The 27,214-nt window shown below is 35.4% G+C and overlaps 1 protein-coding gene across 1 annotated transcript in view; it reads right to left on the reverse strand.

Moving 5' to 3' along the window:
* The window catches only part of WDR70 (WD repeat domain 70), a 126,336-nt gene that overhangs the window by 46,667 nt on the left and 52,455 nt on the right, over nucleotides 1-27,214 (reverse strand). Inside the window, exon 10 of the mRNA XM_085042170.1 lies at nucleotides 8,273-8,447. Coding sequence (XP_084898296.1) covers nucleotides 8,273-8,447 — 175 coding nt within the window. The remainder of the gene's footprint in view (nucleotides 1-8,272; nucleotides 8,448-27,214) is intronic.

Consider the following 27,214-nt stretch of genomic DNA (forward strand, 5'->3'; position numbering starts at 1 on the left):
AAATTTCATATGATTAGTTTAGTTCTGTACCTGATGCCAAGATATGGTTTAGCTATGCGCTTTATCTGAGAACACTGATAATCACAGACACAAAAATAACTTCTTTAGCATATAATCTTACTGTGAATTCTCTAGAAATGCCATTCAAATATATTCAGTTAGAATTAACTAGACCTACATTCTTTAGGAACTGAGGACAGTCTCTTGTATTATGACCAATGCTCACAGAAGTATACCTTTTAATGGATGTAACCATGAATCAATTGTTGTCTCTGTAGAGAAAAAGTTGATCTTAACCAAACTTCCTGAGTCAAATGTAAGTAGCCTAATGCTACATACAAAAGCCGTGTCTCACTATAACTTATCTTCTGCAAACCTGTATTTTCCACGGATCAGAAGCCATGTCCTACTTTTTTTGTTTTAATCCACTTGTTCAAGCTGTAACAGTTTTCCTTTTATTAAGTATTTTAAAGTACGGGAGTTTTAGGCTTCTCTAATAAAATAATCTTAATGACTAAGAGTTGCACAGAAATGCACTTTCCATTGCTTTTAGGAAATTCACAGCATAATCCTGCTGTTCATCTCCTCACAAGCTTCAAGAAATAGTGACCTACTATGAGGCATAGTGAGATACCTTTGGAGGCAAAACTGGCTTGCTAATACGCATGTCTAGCACAACATTCTTTTCATTATACACAAACCCCATCAGACTCTAGACCACAGAAGTGCTCAGATTGCTTGAGCAATGCATATACTATAGTATCTAAAAGCCATTTCCCTGATAAGCCAAACCACTCTGGAGCTCACTTCTTGTTAGACCAGAATGTAGTATTTGTACTTTTCACTTTTTGCTTCTGCATAAAAGGAAAATTTTCTTTGAAATAACAAAACTAGCTCAAGAAGGCTCTTTTTTTTCCTATTATTTTTCATTATTTCATCTTTTTATTTCTGTAGCACTATTCATGTTATATTAATATTAATAGCACTACAATATTAATAAAGCCAATCACATTGCTATTATGCCTACTCTTCTCAAAGTGTCATTTTGAAATTATTTCTGTAAGTTCTACTTTTAGTTTCTAAATAACAAACCGAAGAGAGATATATAATCCTTGTGGGATAAGCCTTTTTCCTTTAACCATACATGAATCCAAAGTGAAATCCTTTAAGCTATTTTCATTGGAGTATGACAGACTTCAAGATTTAGAATTGCCTTTCATCACTATATTAGATAGTGCAAACATTTAGATAGTTCTTAACTATAAACTGTTTATTACATAAGAGAGAAATGCATTTAGAAATACAGCAGGGCACATTTTATCTCAGCATATGATTGTCAGATTCTTTACTGTGGCTGGCTTCAGGGTACAGATAGTGATGTACTGGCTAAACCAGACATATACAAAAAGGATTAATATATGAATCTGTTAATATTTGCTGCTGGCAAGCTTGTGTGTGATTTCCAGTTTCTGGAACAGAGGTCTGGCACATATACATATGGAATGAAAGGGTGGAATATTATGGATATGGAAAACTTACCTTAAGTTTGAAAGGGGAATATAGTATATTTGGATATCCTTCATCTTGTATTTACACAAGAAATTTCCAGATGTAGCCAGACTGCCCTCTTCAAAGCAAGAAGCATGTTACATACTTGGGGGAAATTGGAAGATTTGCCTGCTGTTTAGCTGTAGTAGTGATATTCAGCAAATTTAAGAACAGTCATTGTAAACTGTTACTATTAAACATTGACATTTCACTGGAATATTTTTAATGCTGTGAAGATATCAATATAAACATTAAATTCTATATATAAAAAAATCATCCAAATAGACAAGTGAATATTCCATGGTGAAAAAAAATATGAATAAAATCTATCTGGTGTGAAAAAAACATAATTCTGGAATGCTGTGATAGACAAGATGCCAAAGACACACAACAACATGGTAAAAATGGCATCTAAAAAGGCTTATGTACCCTAGTAAATCGTTCTAGGGAACAGACATAAGACATTACAAGAATTAATTACTGAGAGCTATGTCTTTTGCATGTAGCATACGCAAAATGCATCCTTGTAACTGCGCAAAGATTGAACCTCTTCTTCCTAACACATGGGTATAAATCCCCTCAAAGGACCTTCCAATTAAGGGAGAAGGTATTTACAGCAAGTCTCAGATCTTACTACTAGTTTTCATTACTCTGTCTTGGCAGCATCAGCTGTAAAATCCATCATGAACAGCAAAATAAAGTTTGCAAAAAAAAATTTCCAAATAAGAGCTGGACCTGGATTTCCATTTAAAAAAAAAAAAAAAGTGGCTCACATAATAGATTTTCATTATCTAAATCTGTGTCCTTAGTTGTACAGTATTTTTTCAAAATGGCTCCAGTACTTGTAAAACTTTTCGTCTCTAAAATTTCTACCTTAAAACTTCCAACAGCACACCACAAAACTAAAGCTTACAGAAACCCTTTCAAAGCAAACAATCACTAAATATAGAAATGTATTTATCTTACATCTATAAATCATGCAATTATTTGGAAAATACTTTCAACATGAGTATTTGTAATTAAAATGTACAGAGCTTAGATCTGTTTAATTTCAGTGCATAGTGTGACATTCCACTTTTCTTCCCCCTGTATTTTGAGGATAGGGTGGCTTAAGGGCGTGTGGAAAACAGGTTATTGGGATTACCACGTGATCACACCACTTTTGTGGATATTCATGTGGGCAGTACATTATTACAGTGTTGAATTTCAATATTATTGTGAATTTTAAGTTCTGTAAAATTACTTTGAGCTTTAGCTAAGTAATTTAAACTGATCAAAATACATAAATTATTCCAGTAATTTAAAATCAGAGTAAGGTTTTAAAGCTGGAAAAAAAGAAAATGCTAGCAAAGCAGTAATTCAGCAATACTGTAGCAAATGCTCACTTTTGAGCTGAAGAATGGGGTTAAACCTACCACTAAGTCTTCTATGAAACAAGAAAGTAAAAAAATAGAAGTTAATTACTAGCTATAAGAATATTTCCATGACCACTGAATCAATTTGCTTAATGAGAATTCTGTTGAAAATCACAAAACATTCTGTCTTTTGTGTTCAGACTTGCACTATGCAAAAAGATACTCTTATTACAGATGTAAAAGATAAACCTATTACAGATGTATCTGTCAAAACTAATTCTTTACTACTTATAGTGCAGACAGTACATAGGCAAAAGCTTATAAAAACTACTCAAGATTTATAACCAAATTTAATATAGCTAGAACAAAAAACAGACAAGATTTTAAGTGTACAAGCTGTTTTCTCAGAGACATTTAAAAGACATGACCACTACTTACAAACTCCACCTCCCCAACATCCTTATTAATACTTTTGTATAACAGCTGCAATGATATACCAGAAAATATGTGATGTGTGAAACTGTGAAACATGATTTAGTCTGCCATGCACAGAGAAGTTGTTCATGCAGACCTATGGTGAATGCACCCAGGAAAAGTTGCAGGAAAAAATTAACACAACAGGTAGCCTCATCAGGTGGTTTGAAAGATTAAGAAAGGCTAACTAAGAAGTTTAGCTTTTCTACCCCAAAAAAGCCTGTTTGTAACTAATGAAAACCATCCTGATCCTTTCCTGCTTATTGTGGAAAAGGAGGGGAGCTCTTCTATTCATTAAGGAGATTTCAATCAATTTTAACACACACTTCAAAAATTACTTCAGTCTTCCCATATCTCTACGAATGAGATGCTCCCATTCCTGGACAGGAAAACCTGGCATACAAAGGTTTACTGACTGTAAGACACTCTGCATTCTTGATACTAAAAACTGACTCCATGGATCAGTTTGTTCAGAAAAATGTACTGCTATTGGATTGCAAAAGGCTCTGAATGGGCAAGCACAGGGAAAATGAGGAATTTGAACTTATTTGAACTGCAAGTAAACCTAGTGGTTTTAATGCCCTGCCCTGTGAACCAATAATTTTCAAGGTCCTGTTGTATTTTGACCACTGTGCTCTCCAACTCTCCATATTTGCCAGAGACTTTTCTCCACGTCTCAGAACATTTAAATTGAGAGTGTTCTAATGTGCTGTGCTATGATTGACTATTTCACACTATTGTTTCCACTATTCATTCAAAGTTTGAGGGAAGTTATTTTTTATGTCCTTTGAAGCTGTTATTTTAAGCCAAGTTGACAATGTTCATAATATTTCAAACATGCTGACAGATCACTCTGCTAATGTGCACTGTAAATGCACATATACGTGAACCTTAAAGAAAAAACATGCACTGACAAAATAACATACGTGAGAAAATAACATAGATTTATGACAAAACAAAAAAATCCTCCGAGGCAGGTGATTATAATGGATCATGATCCTGCTGAGGAAGTTTGGAAAAAGGCAAGACAGAGCTGGAATGCATTTGGCTAACTTCAGCATTAGCAAGTTACCAATGTCAGTGTCACGAAGAAAAAAATCTTCCTCCAAAAGTTCCAAAAGTGTTTTTACTCTCACTACATACAGCTGGGAGATTTGGAATCATACCAAAAAAGAGTGGAAGTAAAAAACTGAATGAAACATTCATGGCATTCATTACTAGTCAGAACAAAAGAACTGAATTGATCACAAACAAAAATCACTCCTAGGAAGAGCAACATAATTAAAAAAAAAAAAGCAGATACTGAGATGGTTGAAAAGTGGCTTGGAAAGAAAAAACTGATGACGATAACATACAACAAACAGCTACTTTGACTTCAGCAGGATGGATAAAATATGACATAGAGAATATTTTGTCTTCCTCTAAATTAAAACTCAAAAATTATTTAATCACACCATTCTGGATTAAGTTCTACAGTGAACAACACAAGTGTGTTGTGTACAATACAAGTGATGCCACTGCAGAACAGGTTCATTTCTCATTTCTTTGCCCTTTAACTGACATCAGTAGGATTCCTTTAGACAGGTGTAACAAGTAATGTTTGAAGCAGAAAATAATAAACCTATACCAGCAGTCAGAAACTATGACTGCAGTAGCAAAGGAGATTTGTGGGGGCTTTTTAGGTGGCTTCTATCTTGCAAAGTGGTACAGTGATGGCTTCTCACCAGCAGTGCCCCAACTGTACCTGCCTCTAATGAGTGCCCCTTTTGCTTTTGGGAAGGGCATCATCAGACCCTCTTTCCTATTGGGGTATTCACTTCTGCCCTTGGAACTGCTGCTTCATACTTTACTAGGACACGAGGCAGCAGGCAGGAACTGATGCACAGAAGTTCCACCTCAACATGAGGAAGAACTTCTTTACTCTGCAGTGACCAAGCAGTGGAACACATTGTGCAGAGAGGCTATGGAGTCTCCCTCACTGGAGATATTCAAGCATCATCTTGACACAATCCTGTGCCATTTGCTCTGGGATGAGGTTGGACCAGGTGACCACTATGGGCCCTTCCAGGCTGACCCATCCTGTGATTCTGTGCTGTGCTGATGAGCTTTCTACCATAGGAAAGCAGGGATTTTAAATTTTCACTGAAGCAAACAGAAACTTCCCTCTCTAGTAGGCTCTGTCTTTGACAGTAGCTTGTACTCAACTCAAAAACAAATGCATCTAAAAACCTTCACAGACACCAAAATAACAGGCACTATGGATGTGTATCTAGTGTGAGTCATAGTATCTGGATGGAACACTTCCATGGATTTTGTTTGTGCTGTTATTGCCATATGCAGGAACAGTGTTTCGGGCACTCAAGATCAGGGTTAAAATGTCATTTATATTCTTGCATAAAGGCAAAATCAAATTTGGACAGTCACAACAGGCCTTTATGGTGTGATTCCTGTCATGACAGTATAGTCCAAAAAGCTTTAAACACATTCCTGAATCTCTCCTTCTTCCTGCTGTATAAGGACCATGCACATAGTATAAATAATGATGCCACAATCATTACGAACTGATCAAGTAAGAAAATATAGCAACTGTTTTCTGCTTTCAAACACTAGTGACTTTTCTTACTGACTCAAAAGAGCCTTGTCAAGATAAACATAAATGCTGTCTTCATTTTGACTTGAAAGCCAGTTGTACTGCAGCACAGCAAAATCTGTATATATATAGCTCTACACTTGTTTTAACAAAGCAAAATGATATTTGCTGGATGGGAATTAAAAGCTTTCTGTTCAAAAATCGTAAGTTAATATTTCTACTACATATTTCTTCAAGCAGCTGAACCCTCACACCTTGATCCTTGACAGCTTTACCCACTTTTCTTGTGTTACACACAACTCGTACCGCCAGAACTGCACCAATGACTTACCACTTTCTTGTTCGCCTTTGCAAACATCTCTGTATCCTGTCAGACCAGTAAGTGCTTTCATCATTCCACTGCAGGAGTTTGTGTCGGGCTCTTCTTTGTAAATGTTAATGCTGAATACATAGTCCTTTTGAAAAGCTTTTTCTTATCCCTTCCCTATCTCCAAATATAAAATGAAGGCTTTTTCTAATTGTTTACTCAAGATGCCTTTTCAAACACCTGATTCGAACTATACACAGAGATCTCCAGAGGACACCAGCAGTTTTAGGTGAGAATACCACTAAAAATCCAATTCACCCTGCTCCTTTACCCAAAAATGTTGCACATTTCTTAATGAAACCAACAAAGGCAAAGACAAAAATTCTTTAGATGTTAAAAATACAAACCCAAGAACATCACCAACTTAATTTCCTCTAGGAAATCACTTTAGTCTTGCCTTGTTATACAGGGGTCACCCATTGGAAATTGCACAAGATGTACAGGATATATCTTTAAATTACTCATAATCACCTTAAACTGCACTCAATCAGCATTGTAATATGTCATCTTACAGACACAGAAAAGTTCAAAAGGAAAAGCACATGAAAAAGCAGACTACCAAGAGCACTATTGTTAAAACTACACCAGAAAGCTTAATATTTCAATACTGTATATGTTAAAATAAACAACATACACAGGTGATGAAAGCCAGTCTCTGAAAAATTTATTATTCTGTTAGAACAAGTTTACACTTAGGATGAATTCTCAAGCTTCATGCCATTAGGAAGTTTTACTGGGTTTATAGTGGAAATAAAAACAGAAATAAAAATAGATGACAATCCCAAAATACAGGCTGTACTTTAACTATGATCCCCAGGCTTTTTTTTCCTTTTAAATCCATACATTTCCTCCTGCCTCTAGCAATCAAGTATTTTTAAATCTCTGTAAAAAGCTCCCTAGATTGTCCATTTTCCTTTTTAAAATCAAGTATTTTGAAATATGAAGTTGACCAGACTAATGTAACCTGTCCTAGTTCAGTACTCCACAATGCTATACTACTGGACTTGTACAGCTTTCAGACATTTATGACATCAGTTTCACGATCCTGTTCTTCTTGCCTCATTTCCTCTGTATTCTCACTGTGGCTTAAAAAAAATTGATCCCATTTCCATTTTCTCCTCCAATGCATGCCATTGGTACTTATCCCACCAAAGTGAAAGGGACTTGCACTTCTTTACATAAGATGGGCATAAAGAGAGGATATGGGTGATTTACTAGGATGATTAATTTTAAAAGCAGTAAAGCTTAGCCTGCTGAATTTGCATTTCACATTGCAAAATTAAACTCTTGGAACTGGACTGCTTTGTAAGACACAATGCAACAGTGAGCACTGAATGCTCTACGCTTCAAATTATAAAGTAGTAGCAAGAATTGAACTTATCAGTTCAAGTCATAACTACTGGAAATTGATTGTTTAGTACAGTATGAACAGAAATATTTCCTAATTTTGAAAAATTTGAAATAGTTTCCATTCTGACTCTTTCCAACCACGATGCATTTACATAAAGGGTTCAAATTTGTCTCTGTAGTTTTTACACATTAGACAATATAACAACATTTACCATTTAATATGCAGCATTGGGCTCATCCTCACCCACTGAGCAAATTATGTAACAACCAACAAGAAATTACAGCTTTTCTCACAGGCATTGCATCTTAAATTAATAATAATCTAGATATGGATAGGTGGTCTTTTTTTTTAACAGACTGCCAAGAGTTTTCCAAGCATTTTGAGCTTAGTGGCAGCACACTTAAGGATCATCTGTAGAAAGACAGAAGAAATATTAAGTTATGCCTATGAGTTATTTGGTTTTCAGGACAGAGGGGAGAGGAGAGGAGGGGAAATAAAATATAGAAGTACAAAAATTGATTTTATCTGCTTCAACATTCACACTCAAAATATTAGAAATATATATTGTTATCAAATTCTGGACTTACAGTCATATTCCTATCCCAGATCTGGATAGAGCCATCTTGACAGCCAGCTGCAATAAGTTTCCCATCTCGGCTGTACGCGCAAGTTGTAGGAATCACCCGTTTACCTTGAACTGATCGCGGCTTAAATACACTTTTGTGCTTTTTCTCATTGTTAACATCCCAAGTCCTCACAGTTCTGAAAAAAGAGTTTAAATGAACAGTTGTTTTAGATAACATTGATACATACAAAATAATTCTTGTGATAAAAACCAAACCCCTTTTTCAGCACAGATGGCATATAATATTATTCAAATTAAGCTGTAATTGCAAAATAGCATTTCAGATATGATGACAACTTTCCAAGTAAGAAACATCATCTTCACAAAAATGCATCCAAAGTTTAAAGAAAAAATTAAAAGTAAACAAAGAAACAACAAAAAAAAAACCCCTAAACCAAAACAGTTTTCCCCAAAACTCTTGTTTTAATACATCAATTATTTAGAATTGGAAAGATAGCAAAAGGTTAATACACAGGTACTACCTAATCTCCACTACCCGGGGAAATCAAGAAGATGAAAGTATTCAGTCCTCTACAAAGAATGAATACTTCAGGAGACAGGCGCAAATGCTTTTACAAACTCGTAACTTAGACAGATTTCTTAATTATTCTGACATAACAGCAATGGAATAGTCTGCTTTTAACTGGCTGGCTACTCTTCAGACTTCATTTTTAAAAGGTATTTTAAACACTAATTGTAATATTATTGTAGTTCTCTTCCACTAATTCTGAAGGTCTTAAGAGTTCTATTACAAAAATGTTCTTCAAATACTTTAGAAAGGCTCATTTATGTAACATTGTTTTTTTCAAGTTGAGTTTTTCCCACATTATTAGCAAAACAAACACATCCTTTCTCTTTTTAATGGAAAAAGCATATCTTTTTCCTGGATCTTCACTGTTCCTTAGATACAGAAAAACATCCAAATGAGAGAGAACTAAAACACTAGATACAGGTGGACCCTTTAAACTGTCTTAGATACAAATGTTTTCTGTCCATTTAATATTTTGAGGTCTTTCCAGATAAAAATTCAAAACTCTTCTGGCATCTAATGCAGAGAAGAGTTTCAGAATTTGGCAAAGGAAGGAAGATCATTTATTTAGAATGAAAAAATCTCAAGGTTCTCAAGACAACCCCATTTGTTTAGACTATACAAACATTGCCTATGATCCAACAGCATATAATTCACTGGTCTCCAGCAAACCAAATACAACTTTAACAAAGGCTGCCACTTCTCCAGAATGAGACAAGATACTACAGCATAACATTAGGAACTTCCATCAGAGCTACAAGACCAAAAAGGCCATAGAGCTGACATACAAATAATTCTAGAATAAAACAGACAAGAAAACTAGCTGGAAATACTTCATAGGGGTTACATTTAAATGCACATTTAATGACAGTAATGAGAAATCAGTAACCGTAAATGAGAATGAAGAAGTAGAATTAATCTCCAGTTGTCCATAATAAAGTCAAGGTTAGTTTCATTTTTAAAAATCTTCTTCAAATCTCCTATCTATAAGGCACCACTTCATTGCTCTATTTGGAGCTCTAGCCTAAGACATTCAAGTGTTCTGCTGATTAGTTTAGGTTTGAGGTTTTGGCAGGGGGTGTTGTTTGGAGTTTTTAATTATTATTTTAATTTTAAATTAAGCATTACATTACAGTTATGATTAGGTTGATTGGAGGATCTTCAGAGCTTGCTTCCATCCTCAACCATTATATGATTGGGAGATTCCCTTTCTCCTCTCCTTGTGCTGTCAACAACCATCTTAGTCTCCCCACAACTTTTCATTCACACTTTCTCTCACTGTGGTATTTGCTCAAAACTTGAGTCTTTTTCCATTTCCTTTCTCTCATAATATTCAATCCCTCCAAAATATCATCTGAATATCCTGTACCTTCAGCTTCTCTTCTTCCTTCAGTGCTGACCATCTCTTACTGAAAAGCTCTGTCCCCTCTTACAGTGCCAGTTCCCAAGGAGTGCCCAGGCACACCCTTTCTCAGGTGGTGCCCCTGGTGACACGGTTACGCACAGGGAACTTCACAGCCTGCCTTTCCCTTTCATTCCAGATGCCTCATAAGCATCTCAGATGTAACTGCAGAAACAATCTCCTCAGAATCCTTTACCATCCTAATTCTTCATTTCTGCTGGCATGCAATGACTTTTTTTAAAACCTTAAATTTCCCCTTTTAAGGACTCAATGTCCTGTCAAAACCTCAATTGTTTAGCTACACTAAGAGCACATTCAAACCTTTTTATCATTTCACCTTTCCAGTGTGAAGGAATAAGAATCACTTGTATACTCTTATTCCTTATAACACACATTAAAAGAAATATGAGCCCTAAATCAGCTGTAATATCAGCAGGTCAGTTGAAAAAATCCAAGTTCTCTGAACTGCTGCTTCCGCTGCAGACAGTTGGCCATATTCCCACACACATGAGTTACATGCCCTGTCAAAAATGCCCACATAGCCAATAGTATATATTTAACATTCCCTCAATGTTTTCCTAATGTCCCCTCACTAAGCATGTGCTTGCTGCTGCCTTGCTGCTACTGGATGTAATGCAAAACAAATTCTCTACTAAAGTAGATCTTTTATAAGAAATCATCTATGTACTAGTAACAAATTTGTCCACCATTCTCAGAGAGCTCCTAAATCTTGAGCTAAGACTGAGGTCTTTAATGTCTTCTTTCACATGAGATCTTTTAAGCATTTTTATTCTTCATGGAAATATGCCCTGTTTTTATTTTAAAATGGACATAATATAGCCAACACATCTCATCATACCATGTGCAAAATTTCAGCTTAGCATGGTTTCTGACTGAATCACCACCAACTAAAACATCAGGAGTCATTTGTAAACTATGTGTGTTTTATTAACTTGTGTCTTCAGACAAGCGATAGACTAGAAGCAGGGATCACTGAAGGACCTCACGGACATAACTAACTTCACTGGAATGAGAGGAGGTTTAGGTTGGACATTGGGAAGAATTTCTTTGCAAAAAGGGTGATTAGATACTGGAATGGGCTGCCCAGTGGTGGAGTCACCATCCTGGGAGGTGTTTAAGGAAAGACTGGACATGGCACTGAGTGCCACGGTCTGGCTGACCACAGTGGTGTTGAGTCATAGGTTGGAATCAATCCCAGAGGCCTTTTCCAACCTAATTGATTCTGCGGCTGGACATGCCCTGGCCATGGCACTCACAGCCCAGAGAGCCAAACGTGTCCTGGGCTGCATCCAGAGCCCTGTGGGCAGCAGGGGAGGGAGGGGATTCTGCCCTTCTGCTCTGCTCTGGTGAGACCCACCTGGAGCACTGCATCAGCTCTGGGGTCCCTGCACAGGAGGGACAAGGACCTGCTGGAGTGAGTCCAGAGGAGGCAAATAAGCTGATCAGAGGGCTGTAGCACCTCTGCTACGAGGACAGGCTGAGAGAGCTGCATTTGTTCAGACAGGAAAAAAGAAGGCTCTGGGGAGACCAAAAGCAATTTCAAGTACTAAAACGGGGCTTGTAGAAAAGACAGAAAGTGATTTTTACATGAGCAGATACTTATAGGACAAGGGGGAACTGTTTAAAGGAGCAGAGATTTAGGATCAGTATTAGGAATAAATCATTTACTGTCATGGTATGAGGCAGTGACACATGTTGTTCAGAGAAGTTGTGGACGCCATACCCCTGGAAATGTTCAAGATCTGGCTGGACAAGGATCTGAGCAACCTGGTCTAGTGGGTGGCACCCCTGACCTTGGCAGGAGGAGCAGGGAGTTGGAATTAAATGACCCCTAAAGTCTCTTCCAACCCAAACTCTTCCTGTGATACTCTAACATTTAACTCCTCCCATTCTAGACAGAAGGAAAGGAGATAAAAAAGAAAAGAAGCATAGAAATCCAAATAATTTACCTTTAGGGAATATTGTCTTTAAACTGACGATATGGCAAAAAAACTCTAAGACTGCTTCCATATATTCTCTCCCCTTCTGCTACTGACCCTCAATCAGCATGTCAATCAGTAACAGTCAACTCAGGGTACATTATGGAATTGTGACTGTTTTGGTTTTTTTTTCTGGAATATTTTGTACCATTTAATGATTTCCTCTTCCTCAGACATAATGAAAAAATAAATGAGATTGCATTACAGAAGTTCTATTTTCACTTCCTAAGTTCTATGAGCTCAGTCTGTTGTTTGTGTTGAAATGAGCCAAAAATTTTACCCATGCATCAATCAGATCATTTCCAGGACACTCATTTTGTTCAAAAAACCTCTCTTACTAAGAGTATCTCCTCAGACTTAAAAACATGGGAGAAGAAACAATAACAGTGCTTTATGCTCTATGTTGCCCCACTTAGCAGAGGTATAATATTAATATTTATCTGTTGATAGGCAGTATTTTTGCACTCCAGGGAAAACAAAACAAAAACATTTCCTGAATGAGTCTTTTTTTCCCACCTGAAAACAAACTATGCTTAATGAAAGCTGTGCTTTAGTAAAAACTACATATAGGGATTTTTTTAAACTATACGTCTAACATACTGTTGTTTGTACATTACATCAAGTTTTAACATATTGAATGATAAACACTGTCACATCAAGATTTTTGACTTCTCTTTCTGAAATTCCTTTTCAATTAAAACGTCCATGAAAAAGGCTTCACATACACATGTTTAAATTTAACTTTTTAAGTGGTGGATTCCACATCTGCAAAACAGATTTTGCAAAACTGATTTTGTAAAGTTCTTATATTTGCCAAGAGCAATTCAAAGCAACTTAGAAAAGGAGGAGAATGTTCTTTTGGAAAGGTAATGTGGATATTTTCATGACCACTGAGAAGTTAAATGACACATAATAAACAACTAATTTAATTACTGAGGTTCAATGGGAGGTTTTGGTAGTTTTTCTCCCCAAAAAATGTTTTTTCTCTCTTTTCTCCCTCTCTTCTCACGTTCTAATGATGTTATTACTAAGTTAAAATTTCTAATAAAATTAACAATTGGCAATGCTGCTGCATTACAAAAATTATTATAGTTAATGTAGCTGCACTTCCCAGACTGAAAGCACAGAAAATTTCTGTGTCATGAGTCAGGAAGACACTGCCCTAATACAATCTGTTGAAATTCAAGAAGTGAACGAATGCAAACTTCAAAAGCCTGACCTGCCAAATTCCACTAAGCATTTTTGTCTGTCCCACCTCCTCTGTTTCTACTGGACTAGAAAACTCTGTTGCACAATGCTGAACATTGCTGGCATTTAATATCTTAAGTCTACTCTAAACAATTAAGTCTATTCTTATCACTTGAAATACAAAACAAGCAAAGAGCACATTATTGTTAAAAGTACAGCTCAGGCTTAATGTAGTACATTTAGAAACCACAGTAGTGGTATATATATATGTGTATATATATATATATCTGTATAGTGCTCACCTTTGCAAACTATTATAGTGCCTACCTTTGTAATATAAGGTTGCAAAGCTATAACACACTTCAAAATCATCATACAAATACTGTGGCAATGGAATTCATCATGCCAGTACAAGACACCAAGTCATCAGTGACAGAAACCACATTTTTAAAGTGTTAAATTACAACTCTTTATAAACAAAAAAGCAACTGATCTTACAGTAAGGGCTTTTTAAAATCTCTTTTATGACATAAAACAACCATATGTACACGGGAACAAAATTAAGATACTTATTAATACAGTGAAAAATTAACTAAAACAGAAAACGCAGGGGTTAGTTAAGAAATAGCTGAAAAGTTCTATTAAGATGTACTTCATGCACATGGATGTGCAACATCATGTCAGCAAGAAAACTTTCATTATTGTGTTCTTTTTGCCTTCTTTCAGCAGAAGTAAGTTATAGTCTTCTTCTGTTGAGCACAATGAGGGCTGAGTCACCTGCCAGACAATGAAAAGACTTGTACACACAAACAGACAGAGAAATCCAGAGAAACTTTCCGTACTTGTCTGGCAGAAAAACTTCTAAATAAGCTACTTACTTCCAGCATTCAAACAGAATTTAAATAATTTGAACCAGAATACAAGGAAAGTCACATCTAACATATGTGAAATCATAACTATGGAAGGAACCGCCAAAAATATTGACACAACTTAATAATTTATAACAACTCTACTTTTCTGTTACTTAAATAAACCCTAGATGTAAAAAACAAAGAGAGACATTTAACAGAGTAAATAAAAATGCTATGTGATATACTGCAAATGAGTTAAGCAACTATGAAACTGTATTTTTCCATATTTTCAAATTAAACTGATGGCCTTCTTTTGACAGGAGAAATTACCATCATTTGTATGTACAAAGTACAAATGTATGAAGTACATCATTTGTATGTACAAGTGCATCTGAATCCTAATTACTAGGGGGAGCAGATTAAAACCTAAAAACAATGAATGGGAACTGCTCCCATTCTCCAGCCTGAATGAACTAAAAAGCAACCAACTCAAAATAAAAATGACACATAAGCATGTCAGAGAGTATGAAGAGTAGGTGTTCTGAATCACTAAGCAAAAATCCTGCTGCTGGTCAATATACACAACATTTGAGGAAAAATAAATTAGAAAAGGAGACAGAAAAGAACTAGAAAAGTATTAGCTGGGTTAAGAAATAAGGACTAATTGAGATATAGGAGAAGAGCAGAGATGGAAAGAGACAGATTGAGGAGGATAAAAGCAAGGAACAGAATGTAAGTTACCATGTCACGCCAGATTTGGCAGCATGTTCATGAGAGGAAAAGAGCAGCAGCAAATACCAGTGAGTTATGACATACAATCACCTCTGACTGAGGAGCTGGCCAGCAGATGCACCCAGACACAAAGAGCTACCCACCAATACATCTGTATGACCCTTTAGCAGTTATACTGTAAAGACACAATAAAATACCTATTGACAGAAACTCTTCCTTATGGCATAAAGAGTCTGTTTTTAATGAAATCAAAGTTCACAAGCTTTCTGAACTGAGTAATTTTTGCTTTTTTCCAGAAGAAACCACTGGGTCAGGCTAACAATACAAAAAGGCACTCTTCAAGATGGTAAGAAATTTAAGAGTAGAAACAGATTTCCTAGAACCAAGCAAGCCAATAACATAACACAAGTCTTGTACTTTTTTTAATCATCAGATCCTGTACAATGGTACCATATTTGCATATGAATTGCATATATATTTCAGCTGTTCCCTTCTACCTACCTCTTCAAATATACATCTTTGAAATTTTGCACATAATTTTTTTAAGTACTTCTTTCAAAACTTCTTTCAAAAGTACCTACAGATCACTTCATTAAAATGACCAGCTGCAAAATTCCATCATCCTCAAAGGTTACAGCAGACATATTTTGCGTATCACATTGGCAGAGAGAAGGACTGACAAAATACTAAAGAGAAAAAACTCAATTCTACACTTTAAATATTGACATTTATCAGCTATCAACAGCAGCTGTTAAGTCAAAGATCAAGAAAGAGCATCAAGTCACACAAATTGAAATATTTCAGAATGGATGACAGAAGAAATTCCAAGATTCTGCTCTATACTTTCTTCCCACCTTCAGTGTGAATTTCTCACTGAATTCCCCCTGAATTCACAAAGCAAAATTCAGATAAATACCTTGCTATGCCCAGTCTTCAACTTCAAAGATTCTGAATGCTTTAATTCAAAACAAGTTTCAATTGGGACCTAAAAGTTTTACACTGCTTTTATTTCCTTTCTGAAAATTCTAAGATATCAACAGTTTGCTTTGAATGCAATTGCTACCTTGGAAGATGGTAAAACATACTAATACACAAATCATATACAGAAAAGTAAAGATCACAAGGAAAGCAAACGATGGAAATTTTTCAATAAAAACAAAAGAACAACCATACTAGCTGTCTATTCCATTAACAGTTGCCAGAAAGTTCCAGTGTAGTTACTAATGCTAGCAGAATCTTCCTCATATCAAAACAAATACTCTGAACATAAATAAAGCAAAAGGTTTTGTGGGAGAAACTTTACAACCTCAGAAGAAAATATATAAAAAGAGCTACTATGGGAAAGAACAAAAGTAGAAAAACAGGCTGAGAAGGAACACAGAAGTGAAAGGCAGATCAACTGTGTAAAACAAATAACTAAAGTAAATGCTGAACAGAAAGCAGTAGTTGAGGGTATGCAGGCAGTGAGATTCCTCACTTCTCAGGAAGAAGGATTAATACTCCCACAGACACGATATATGCAGTGCTGCTTAGAATACAGAAAAATAGAAGAAATCTAAAAATATTGATTACATTCTGAAGACAGGATAATTGTTGGAGGATGAGATGGGAATGGGACAAATATCTTCCCTCCATCTCACCAAATCAAACCAACAGCTTCAAGGACCAATGTACAAGAATAAAATACATATTAGGCAGCTCATGTTATTGAGAGCACATACTACTGAGAGGATACTGCACTTAAATACATTCAAATTCTGTAGAAGATGAATTGGAGCAAACAAACAAACAAAACACCAAAAAAGACCACCAAACAAAAATCCCCACTGTAAAAACCAACACACAAACATGCTCCAGAGGACTGTTTAAATTCCCAAAAGAGTGATATAGAAAAAGGTCTCTTCAGCTTATGAAAATGGTCTCCAAATTAAAGGCATACACTGTACTGAAAATAAAGGCTGCAGGGTTCATAGTTTAACAAAAAATAATTCAGTTAGGTGTTCCAGTCTGTGTTGTTGTGATGAGTTCTTCCTTGAAGAATTTTTTTCTCAAGTTTAACTCACGATAGTAACAATGGATTCAGTCTGGTTTCCTCCCTTCCAAAGACCAATGTACAGGCAAAAACTGAACATGACCGTTGTGCCCAAGTTCCAATAAGCCTTTCTCCCTTAGTATTTCCTTAAATATTAAACTATTTTCCTTTCATTTTTCTCTGAAACACTGAATATATTTGATCGCATTGGTGATAATTATTTGGGCAGCTAAACAGCACTAAGAGAAAAAAGTCTTGCTGGTTTTGAATTACTTTCTTGCTGGGACTGACAGCTAATTTGTGTTGTTACTTGTTAATGATGTCTTCACATACAAATTTAACTGAAGAAAAAATTGTTTATCTTTGCATCAACCATTAAGATGGCAATCATGGATGTCTGAACAAAAGTGTATCATTTCTTCAGGTCAAATCAGCAAGGTAGCTAAAAGCAAGTCTTCAGAAAACCATGCACAGAGGAGGTTAGAGAAATAACCCCTTGAGATATTTTCTTCGAAAGGGTAACAGATTTGGTGATTTTAATGAAGTATATTAAGCACTGTAAGGAGTCAATATGCGTTTGAATTAACAATAATTCAAAGTGTGTATTAATGTTGTGCTATTTAAAAAACCTGAGCACAACTATTTTCCTGAAACTGTGTAGCCCTTTACACACAAGTCCTTCACTTACTATTCCAGCAACATACAACTTCAATATTATTATTTCTACACAGAACATTAGATAAATTACAGATATTATGTGATTGAATTCTGAAAGTCATGACAGTAAAAGTAGATACAATTTTATGTCATTTTCCAAATGGGGCAAGCAGGCAATGAACTGAGATCTCATCTCCCACTTAGAAAAGATAAAGTGGGATGTAATCAATTTCCCTAAGGGGTACATCTGATTAAGATCAAAGGGGAAGACTTCTGGTAAAGAACATCTTGACAGTTCAAGTTACTGTCACCTGCATGAATTGAAATTACTCAAGAGCAGTCTTGCATGATACTGCAAAGGGAGGAGGGGTTAATCACTAAGAAAACAGGATGCTTTCTAAAGAGCTGATTAGTCATGGCTATAAAATAGCTTAGGCTCACTTGGATCTCAAGTTTTTTCACTCCATTAAATAAGTTAAATTGGAACTAACACTCAGCTGAACTCCTCATTACACCAATGAAAAATCAACCAAAATTAAAACAGTCAAGCAATTAAAAGCTCTCTGAAGCAACACCTCAGCTGACCCTACATGCATGACAATTAGTTTTAACTGGTTTTGCTGTCATCTTAGATCTCACTCAGACACTTTTCTGGAGGTCCATTAGCAATGAACTGCAATCTAACAAAGGTAAGTAACTAAAGGGTGCAAATTTTAAGTCTTAAATCCACTTTGATTTCTGAAGTTACAGAATCTGTTCTAAAAAATATTAAGTTTGACCCAGCTGCACAGACTAGCTATGCACTTTGGGCTCCAGAAAATCTTAAAAGTGAGTTTTACCTTTTATTTATGTATGAAATACCGATCTTTGTATGTTGTAGTGTAATCACATAAAAACTTACAACATATGTAAAACGACTAGGACAAACTGCAGCATGTAATGTAAATGCAAATTTAGGTATTTGTATTTTCTGGAATATCCACCAAAGTCTAAGAAGTTTCCCTCATTCTCACAGGAATTCACAAAGGAAAAGAGCACCTCTTCAGGAAAAGAAATGACAGTTCTTAGTCTCAGAACTCCAGAGAGTCATGATACAGTCCCACATCTGTCTGGATAACCATAGTGAACAGCATTTTTCCATATACTCATCATCATGGTCTGCTCATATCATACTTCTGCCACTACTGAAGAAGCCCCTGTATTCCTTTCTTACTTTTGTGTAAAGTTAAAAGTTTAAAGCAAAAGATTAAAGACAAAATACTATTCCATTTTATGATTCTTGAGAATAAAAACTAAGGCACTTATTCTTCCTTATCAACGATATTCCCCACATGAGGAAAATTGTGAGCATTTTGCTGAGTTTAATTTTGTGTCGATTTAAAAATAGCAAAGGCAGGACATAAACAACTAAGAAAATACTTTTAACAATCTAGTCTTCCTTTTAAATGAAAAAAAAAAAACCACCTAAGAAGTAACTTGTTTCATAGCCCAGTTTGATTAAAAAAATCAAATAGTTCTGGAGTTTGAACACTTTACTTGTAGTGCTCTAGTCTTCTGTTTGCCTGAAGCCCTAAAATTTCTGACTGTTCAGAAATTCACCTTTCAGTTCACTGCACAGCCTGCTGCTACCTGAGTAACCTGATCTGAGTTGGCTTTGCACTAAGCAGGGAATTGAAACAGATGACCTCCTGATGTCCTCTTCAACCTAAATTATTCTGTGACTCCAGACAACTCGAAAGGGTATTTTACAATGCATTTGAATATTCCTGGCAGGGACTCACACTTTTTATATCTAAAATTCTATGAACCAAGAAAAATCTGCTCAAAAGCTTGTAAGAATAGAACTAAGTCCAAAATCACAACAAAGACATAAAAATGCCACCAATAGCTCTGACTTTGAGAGCTACTGGGAGACAGATACTGGGAAAGCTGCAGAAGCTCCAGTTGGCAATTTATGTCCATTGTTCTACATTCTGTAAAGCCATTTCTTAAGTATCCACTTCCTACTTCATGCACAAGCAGTGAACAAGTACCCACTGACATACCACAGCAAACAAACTTCAATTTGCAGCTGAGAGCACTCCTGTACAGGTCAATCAAGCAGGAAAATTCTCAGCTCATTGTTTGTTTGTTTGTTTTTCCTCAGCTGGAATTCATGGATGCTTCCTCAATAATTCAGCTCTTCTTTGAGTGAGTGTAAATGCCCAACTCTACCCTTCCTTTTTACCTGGGGCACGAGTAAAATTTTAAATTCTTACTTTCTCAGAATCACAGACCAGAATCACAAAACATCTTGGGCTGGAAGGGACCCATCAAGATCATTATTCCTTGCAAATCCACATAAAACTAAACCACCTGACTAAGAGCCTCATTCAGATGCTCCTTGAATGCTACCAGGCTTGATGCTGGGACTCGCTTCCTGAGGAATCTCTTCCAGGGACCAACAACCTTCTCAGTGAAGAACCATTTCCTAATGTCCAGCCTGAACTTCCACTGATGCAGCTTCGTTCCATTTCCTCATGTCCTACTGGTGGTGACCAGAGAGACGAGATCAGAGCTTCTTCTCCACTGCCCTGCCATGAGGATGGTGAACACTCCTCCAGGCTGAACAAGCTCAGTGACTTCAGCAGCTTCTCGTAAGTCCTGCCCTCAAGACCTTTCTCCATTTTGGTCCCACTTCTCCTGAGACACTCTAACAATTCAAGTTCAGGCACCCAAAACTGCCCCGGGACTCAAGACAAGGCTGCACCAGTGCAGAGCAGTAACTTAGCATATCTTGGTCCCACATTTTCTTTGCATTGTAGGAAGTTTCTCTTTTGATTTAAGATTTTTATCCATAAGATAATCTACCTGAAACTGTGTGTATCCTTTAAAAATGAAGTTACGCAGTAAAAATGTCAGTTGAAAAAGCCCTCAAATGTAAGCTCTTACCATTGACTGCATATCTTATTGCAGCAGCTAACATTTCAATCAAGAAAAACTTCAGAAAAATATTAATGTAAACGCACATAGTTTATAAAGACAAAAATAGCTTTACTAACCCTTTTGTAAACATACAGCTTTCAGCAAGGGCCAGTACAGTCATTATTCAAACTCTTCTTAACCAGGCCTGCTCATTTGCTGTGCTCTCTTAATCAGCCCTGCACTGCGTATCTATCTATAAATAGCCAAGTTAGTCTAGGATAAGCCATCCTCATGGATCTGTAATGGATTTCACACCTTTACACGTCAAGACAAAAAGCAAACTACTATGCCAATGCAGTGCAAATTACCACACACATGAGATAACCATACTTTTTGATGAAGGCACTCTTGTATTACACATAAGTCTCCAGAGACAATCTTTCCAAAGACTTGAAATTATGACTTATCAGGAAATTTTAACAAGTGACAGCACTTTAACCCTACAAAACCACAATGATGCCTCTTCCTGCAAAACACCATGTTTCTGTACCAAAGGCTGAGAACTCTGCTGTTCCAGAAACAGGAGAAAGAAAAAAACTCACCAGAACTTAACCTAATTCCTAAGCCTCATTGTTGCTAACAGCTGAATTGCTATGGCTGACACAAAAAATAAAACATCAACTTTGTGAAGATAAATAAAGTGGATATAAAAATCCCCTAAGTAATTTGATCTTCACAAATGCCAATTCTGCTTTATTTTTATTTCATGCAACTCTTGAGAACAAGTTTTTAGATAATCTGCATGGCATTTCAAGTTTTTAAACAGTAACAGATTATATAAAATACTGCTTAAAAAGGTTTGTGTGGAAGCAAAAAAGATTACATTTATGTAGGTAAACACTGAGATGAACATTTAAGACTTCTAATTGACAGAGTACATTAAAAAATCGTTTTAATATAATTACTTTATTTTGCGAGCAGGCACCAGACTATTAGCTCCTTACTGTTGGTGATCACTTGTGTGCATGCACACAAATGTCAGGTTTCTCTGAAACCATAAAATTTTGTTACTTCATATACATATATACTTCATAAACTACCTTTTCCGGGGTCTGAGTTTTATGAATGTTTCACTAGTCACATACATTTGATTTTATGTGTGTTATGTACTTGGTATTATGCTAGTATTATCTGCAACAGTCTGTGAGTGACTAAGTTAATTTCCAATTCACAAATAGTCATGGCAAGAATTAAAGCTTGTTAGGCTCACTACCTTGAAGTCTTCCTATATTATGACACTAAATATGCATGGAATACGTTTAAATTATATTCCATATAATGATACACATTTCCCAAAAAAGTGGGCGAATCTTCCACATCTCTTAAAACATTTGGAAATTTTGCAGTATTTTCTACTTTTTCAACACCTTATGCTCTTGAAACTGGTACTTTTACCAGTACTTACTGGTACTTCATGAACACTTCAGCTTTCATTTGAAAGTACCATGAACTTGAAATACTATGCAAGTTCCATCTAGAGGTTCAGAAACAAGAAAACAAATAACCAACTTATTAAATATTTTATTTATTTGTATTTTGGATAAATGGATGTTATTATATATCTACTTGCAGATCTACTTGGCATTGTCTAAGAAGTTACCATCTGTTTGTTTCATTGCTAAATCATTCATTTGAACGTAACCTGATGAAGAGGCTCTTCAAACCAAGCCACTGTCTGTCTAACAAAGCAGATGAAGAATGTTCATAATATTCATTCCATCAATCCTGTCATAAGGTTGCTCACCTTCAGAAGGTTTTAAAAAACAGGGAGCCTGCATGTGGAACAGTTAATTAAAACAGTTAATTTTAAAATGTGTAAAATTAACAACAATATACACATTGACTTTCCCCCAAAATATTCAAATCTGTGAAACTAAACTGTAAAGTTATAATTTTTCATGTACAGTGCTTGGGAAACTATTAATGTCATCTAGATCCTTCTAAACATGGACATTTGGTTCAAACATAAGCCATTCTAGAGTCACTGTGAGACCTGTTACTCAATGGCCAATCTTCATGTAAATGAGAGCTAAGTAAAATATAAGAGATATCCTTCATTTACTTGAAAAAGTTTTTAGAGCAAACAAGTCATGGCCATGGACCTTATAAGTAAACTCTGGTCCTCCGAAGTAGTCTCACTGCCAGAAAGAACTGGAAACATATATTCCATTTAAATGGCAATTTTTATTTAGTGGTCCAAGAAGACAACTACATAACATATTTTTACACAGGCACAACACTCACTCAGTGTTCTTAAAAAACGAACAAAAAAATTCCAAAGGAAAAGCAGTTTATGCTGCAAGTAAACAGATGCTGGAATGATACATCAACTTACAGATAAGTAAATTTCAGAATTATTCAGAAAAAATCCATGATTATTATAGATTAGATGAAACAAAGTAGTTGTTTCTTGGTTTTTTTTTTAAAGACAGCAGGAAAAGACTTCTGAAGCTAAATTTTATCTCAAACCAAATCTGCTTTAAGTTAAATTATTTGCTAGGTTTTATAATAAACACGCTGATAGTATAATTAATTTTTAAAGCCTAAGTGTGTACCACCAAAAAAGGGAAGACACTTTTTTTCATCTCTGAACTTTTCAGTATCTGTTTTTCTGCTATCCATTTAATCTACTTTGAATCACACAACAGAAGAAAGCTACAAATGAGCGCAAGTAAATTATTTATTTTGAAGGGAGGAATGTATATGGTCTAGTAAGTTTATGATGACAAAAGAAGATCTGCATCTTATCTCACCAGAAGTTCAACCTCAGGAGACTGAAATGTTTGCCAGCATGTTTTAAATCACAGAGACACCAGTGCATGTGGATCTTAATTGTAGAGATTAGCTGACCAGACGTTTCCACTACCATTAATGAACTAAACTGAAGAATATCGATCAGGTGTTTTCTGTCCTAGCAAACTGAAGATTTCACAAATCACATGTCTGGAAACATTTCAACAAGAAGAAACATTTCTGAAACCAAACTAACCCCTCTCAAGAGAAATGCATTTAATATAAAGCTTTATTAGAAAATATTTGAATGACAATATTAGCTTTTAAAAATAACATTATTGCCACAAAATGATTGCAAAATTATCTACTGGGGAATGATCTGGAGACAGCGGGGTTGGTGGAAAATGAGCTAAAAAGTCAATGATGAATTGGTTGGAAAAACTGTGAAGGCAGACTGATTTTGAAGAAAAAACACACAACTAAAAAAGGTACAAAGCCTTGCAATTAATGTGCCATTGTAACAACTACTGGATCCATATCACACCTGCAGCTCCACATGGACAATTCTGCCAACCTCAGAAGGACTAAATATGGACCTCTTCCTACCCTCATATATTGAGTAACTTTAACAGAAACTCACAGCTCAATCCCAAATCCTTATCTATAAAAAGCAAAGTCATGCACACTTTGATCAGTTTTTATCACTGAGAAATCTACATGCCTATTCCAATCTCAGGCTTATTAAATGGTGCTTTTTGTGTTCACTGGTCTGTCTGATGACTAAAAGAGAAATTTCATCCACAATTTATGTGTGAAAGCTACAACTGGTAAAGAATTTACTGCATTTCTCCCTTAATAATCAGTTCCACAGTCACACAATATATCTGTTAACAAATAAATAGTTTCTTTCTCCTATATAAACCTTGCTAACTTTCAATTACTGGGTCAAGTTATGCCTTTAGCAATTTAAAGAACTTTCAAATGTTGGACATTTTATATCTCTTTCAGTATTTTTTTGCTGTTGCCAAGTCTCTTAATATATTTTTCAATAAACAGAAATGTATTCAGCTTCTTGAATCTTCTTGAATTCGATGAAGTTTCAGGATACATCTCTGACATTTTTCCTTTTCCCTGTCTTTTGCCATCTTTTTTAGACTGCTATCATTGGAACTAGACACAGAACTCAATGAGTATTGCTGAAACAGAACATTAACATCATATCCTTTACCAATGTCATTAGTAAAGATTAATTCTCTGTGTGTGCATGGATTTTTAAAAGATGTGTACCTGCTTTTCCAGAGCTTCATACTAAAAGCTTATATACAATTAACCCTACATAACTTTCAGGAAAATATTCTTCTCTATTTATGATTTCCCATGCTGTTGTTTTCACCCAGTTCATTAACCAATCTGCTCCCAGAATCAGTGACTAATACTTAGTGTGCAGGTTTTACTAGAATTAGATTCACACTTTCTCTAATAAAAACATCTTTAATTAACAGAATTTATAGAAATATAGAAGTTTTGAGGCAATAGTTCAGTCTTAAGAAATTGTATTAGAAACATGTTTTTCTGATTACTTCAGATGATCAGTTTTAAGATCTTTTCCTATTAGCTAGCCCAGCTGACAGATGACAAATATCTCACATATCTTTACAAGATTAATCCTTTAAAAGTCACAACTGGAATTAACGGAAAAAAATTCAACAGATTTTGTAATGTAATTTACTGCTTATAACGTACTAATGGATACTGTACAACAATTTGTAAGAGGTTTTATTAAATAAACAAGAGAAGCTTCTTTCACAAAAACCCATACATAATTTCCATGCTATTTTATCTCACGTATGAAATGGGATTTATCAGCCTTAAACAGAATTTTCTGAACTGAAAACTTTTCCAGGCTTCATCATCCTCCAGTGAAGCCAAGCACCTCTGAAACCACTACCAGCTAAGAAATGCAACTTCAGGGTGTTCCAATTTGTTCCATGAAAAATGAAAACCACCCGACATACATCTCTAAACAAGCAACTTAGCAGTGGTATTTTAACTAAAACACGTATTTATATAACATGAGGACCCTGATAAAAGGAACAATTTTAAACTTCATTACTCAAACAATGAAATTACCAGCAATTTTAAACATCAAAAATCACAAAGCAAATATTTTCACAGAGTTTTGATCCATAGGATATTAATTATAATTAGTCATTATTGTGTGGCTTTAATGCGGAATCAGATTTGAACAGTAATCATGGCAATTTAATTTTATTTTCTTAGACTTATTTTCTTAGAATGCGTATTTTATCTTTGTAAGCAAATGTGCCAAAATAAATCCTTGTCTACCCTACTTCACTTTCTCATTATCAAACAAAAACATTTTAGTTTAGTTTACTAAGTCTATTGTACTTCCTATTAGGACTAGAATAATCAAAGAATTTTGGTCATTTGAATAAGATGCATATCTCATGAGAAAACAGTCTTTTAAACTGAGTAAAAGGTTAAAATTACCAGTGAATACTTGAGTAGAAAGGATTTCATCTTCATACAATAAAAGATGTAATAGACTTTTCATGGGAGAAAACAGGAGAGGAGCTTGCCAGTGAAACATACTAGTGGAACAAAGTCACCACAATGGAAGTATTTGCTCAACAACCTGTATATGACCCAAAACCACAGGAAGTTTCCTATACATTTTACAAATGGCAAATTCCTGTCTTCTTGCCTGTGTGATATCAAGTTGATTGGATGGAAATACTAAAAGTTCCAGTCTCCCACCATTTCTGTTCTGCCAGAAGTTACCCCACAGATATGCTAACAGAACTGTTCAAAAGTATTCTCTTAGTCAAGGTGAGCCAGGACCAGAGAAGATGTAACAGTGAAGCTTTTCCAGTCTGAGAGAAAGTGGTTAGGAAACAAGTTGCAGGGAAAGGTTATTCATATAACCCATGTAGAGCACAGCACAAGTGAGAAGTGAAATACTATGTGTTCTGGGATAAAAGAAACAAATATATGCACCAGAACTTCTGCCTTCCCATCCTAAGCTAAGAATATTGTGATTACCTAGTAAAAGCCTTTGAAAAGATCATCCCCTCTTGCTCCACTCACCCCACAGTTCTAAAAGGAGCAAGCTGTTCAGAAAGAACTGAAGTACTGAGAATACTTAAATCCTGAGCTTGCCAGATAAACCAATCAATTTTTTTAATATATATTTTCATCTGTCACACAAAAATACTTCCAAGTTTCCTGATGCAGTAAAAAACTTTACCTTGGAATAACAAAAAACATATCACTGAACAGAACTGTATTTTTTTATATTCTAAATTAATTCTGAAAATTTGCCTAAACTGTAACATTGTACTGGGAATAAAAGTATCTCATAAAAATCTTGAACAAATTTTCAAACTTCATAATTTCATCTTCATATGGAATACTGTACAAGTAAGTGAATATATATGTGTATACACACCTGTATATGTATGAGCTTGAAACAACTTGGCAAGAGTTATTTCTTTTCGAGGATGGAAGTCTAATTTATACTAATCCTCTGGCAAATTCAGTTGTTTCGCCACAATTTTATTTGCATTTGCTACCCTATAAAGCAGTATGATGCAACTAGATAAAATTCAGGGTGATATTTTTGATGAGTAAGTACTTTGGACCCCAAAGCAGGTCCTATGCTCTATAGCATGCAGCTTATTTTAAGAAGTAAATCTAGAAACCGCACAAAAGCGCAAGCCTAAGACTTTGCAATGAAAGAAAGATTTTTAAATGATCCTCCAGATGAAGGTAAAACATCGGTAATTATTTTCAAGT

This window comes from Lichenostomus cassidix, chromosome Z (genome assembly GCF_008360975.1).
Source record: "Lichenostomus cassidix isolate B80296 chromosome Z, HeHo_3.0, whole genome shotgun sequence".
In the NCBI taxonomy this organism is placed as follows: domain Eukaryota; kingdom Metazoa; phylum Chordata; class Aves; order Passeriformes; family Meliphagidae; genus Lichenostomus; species Lichenostomus cassidix.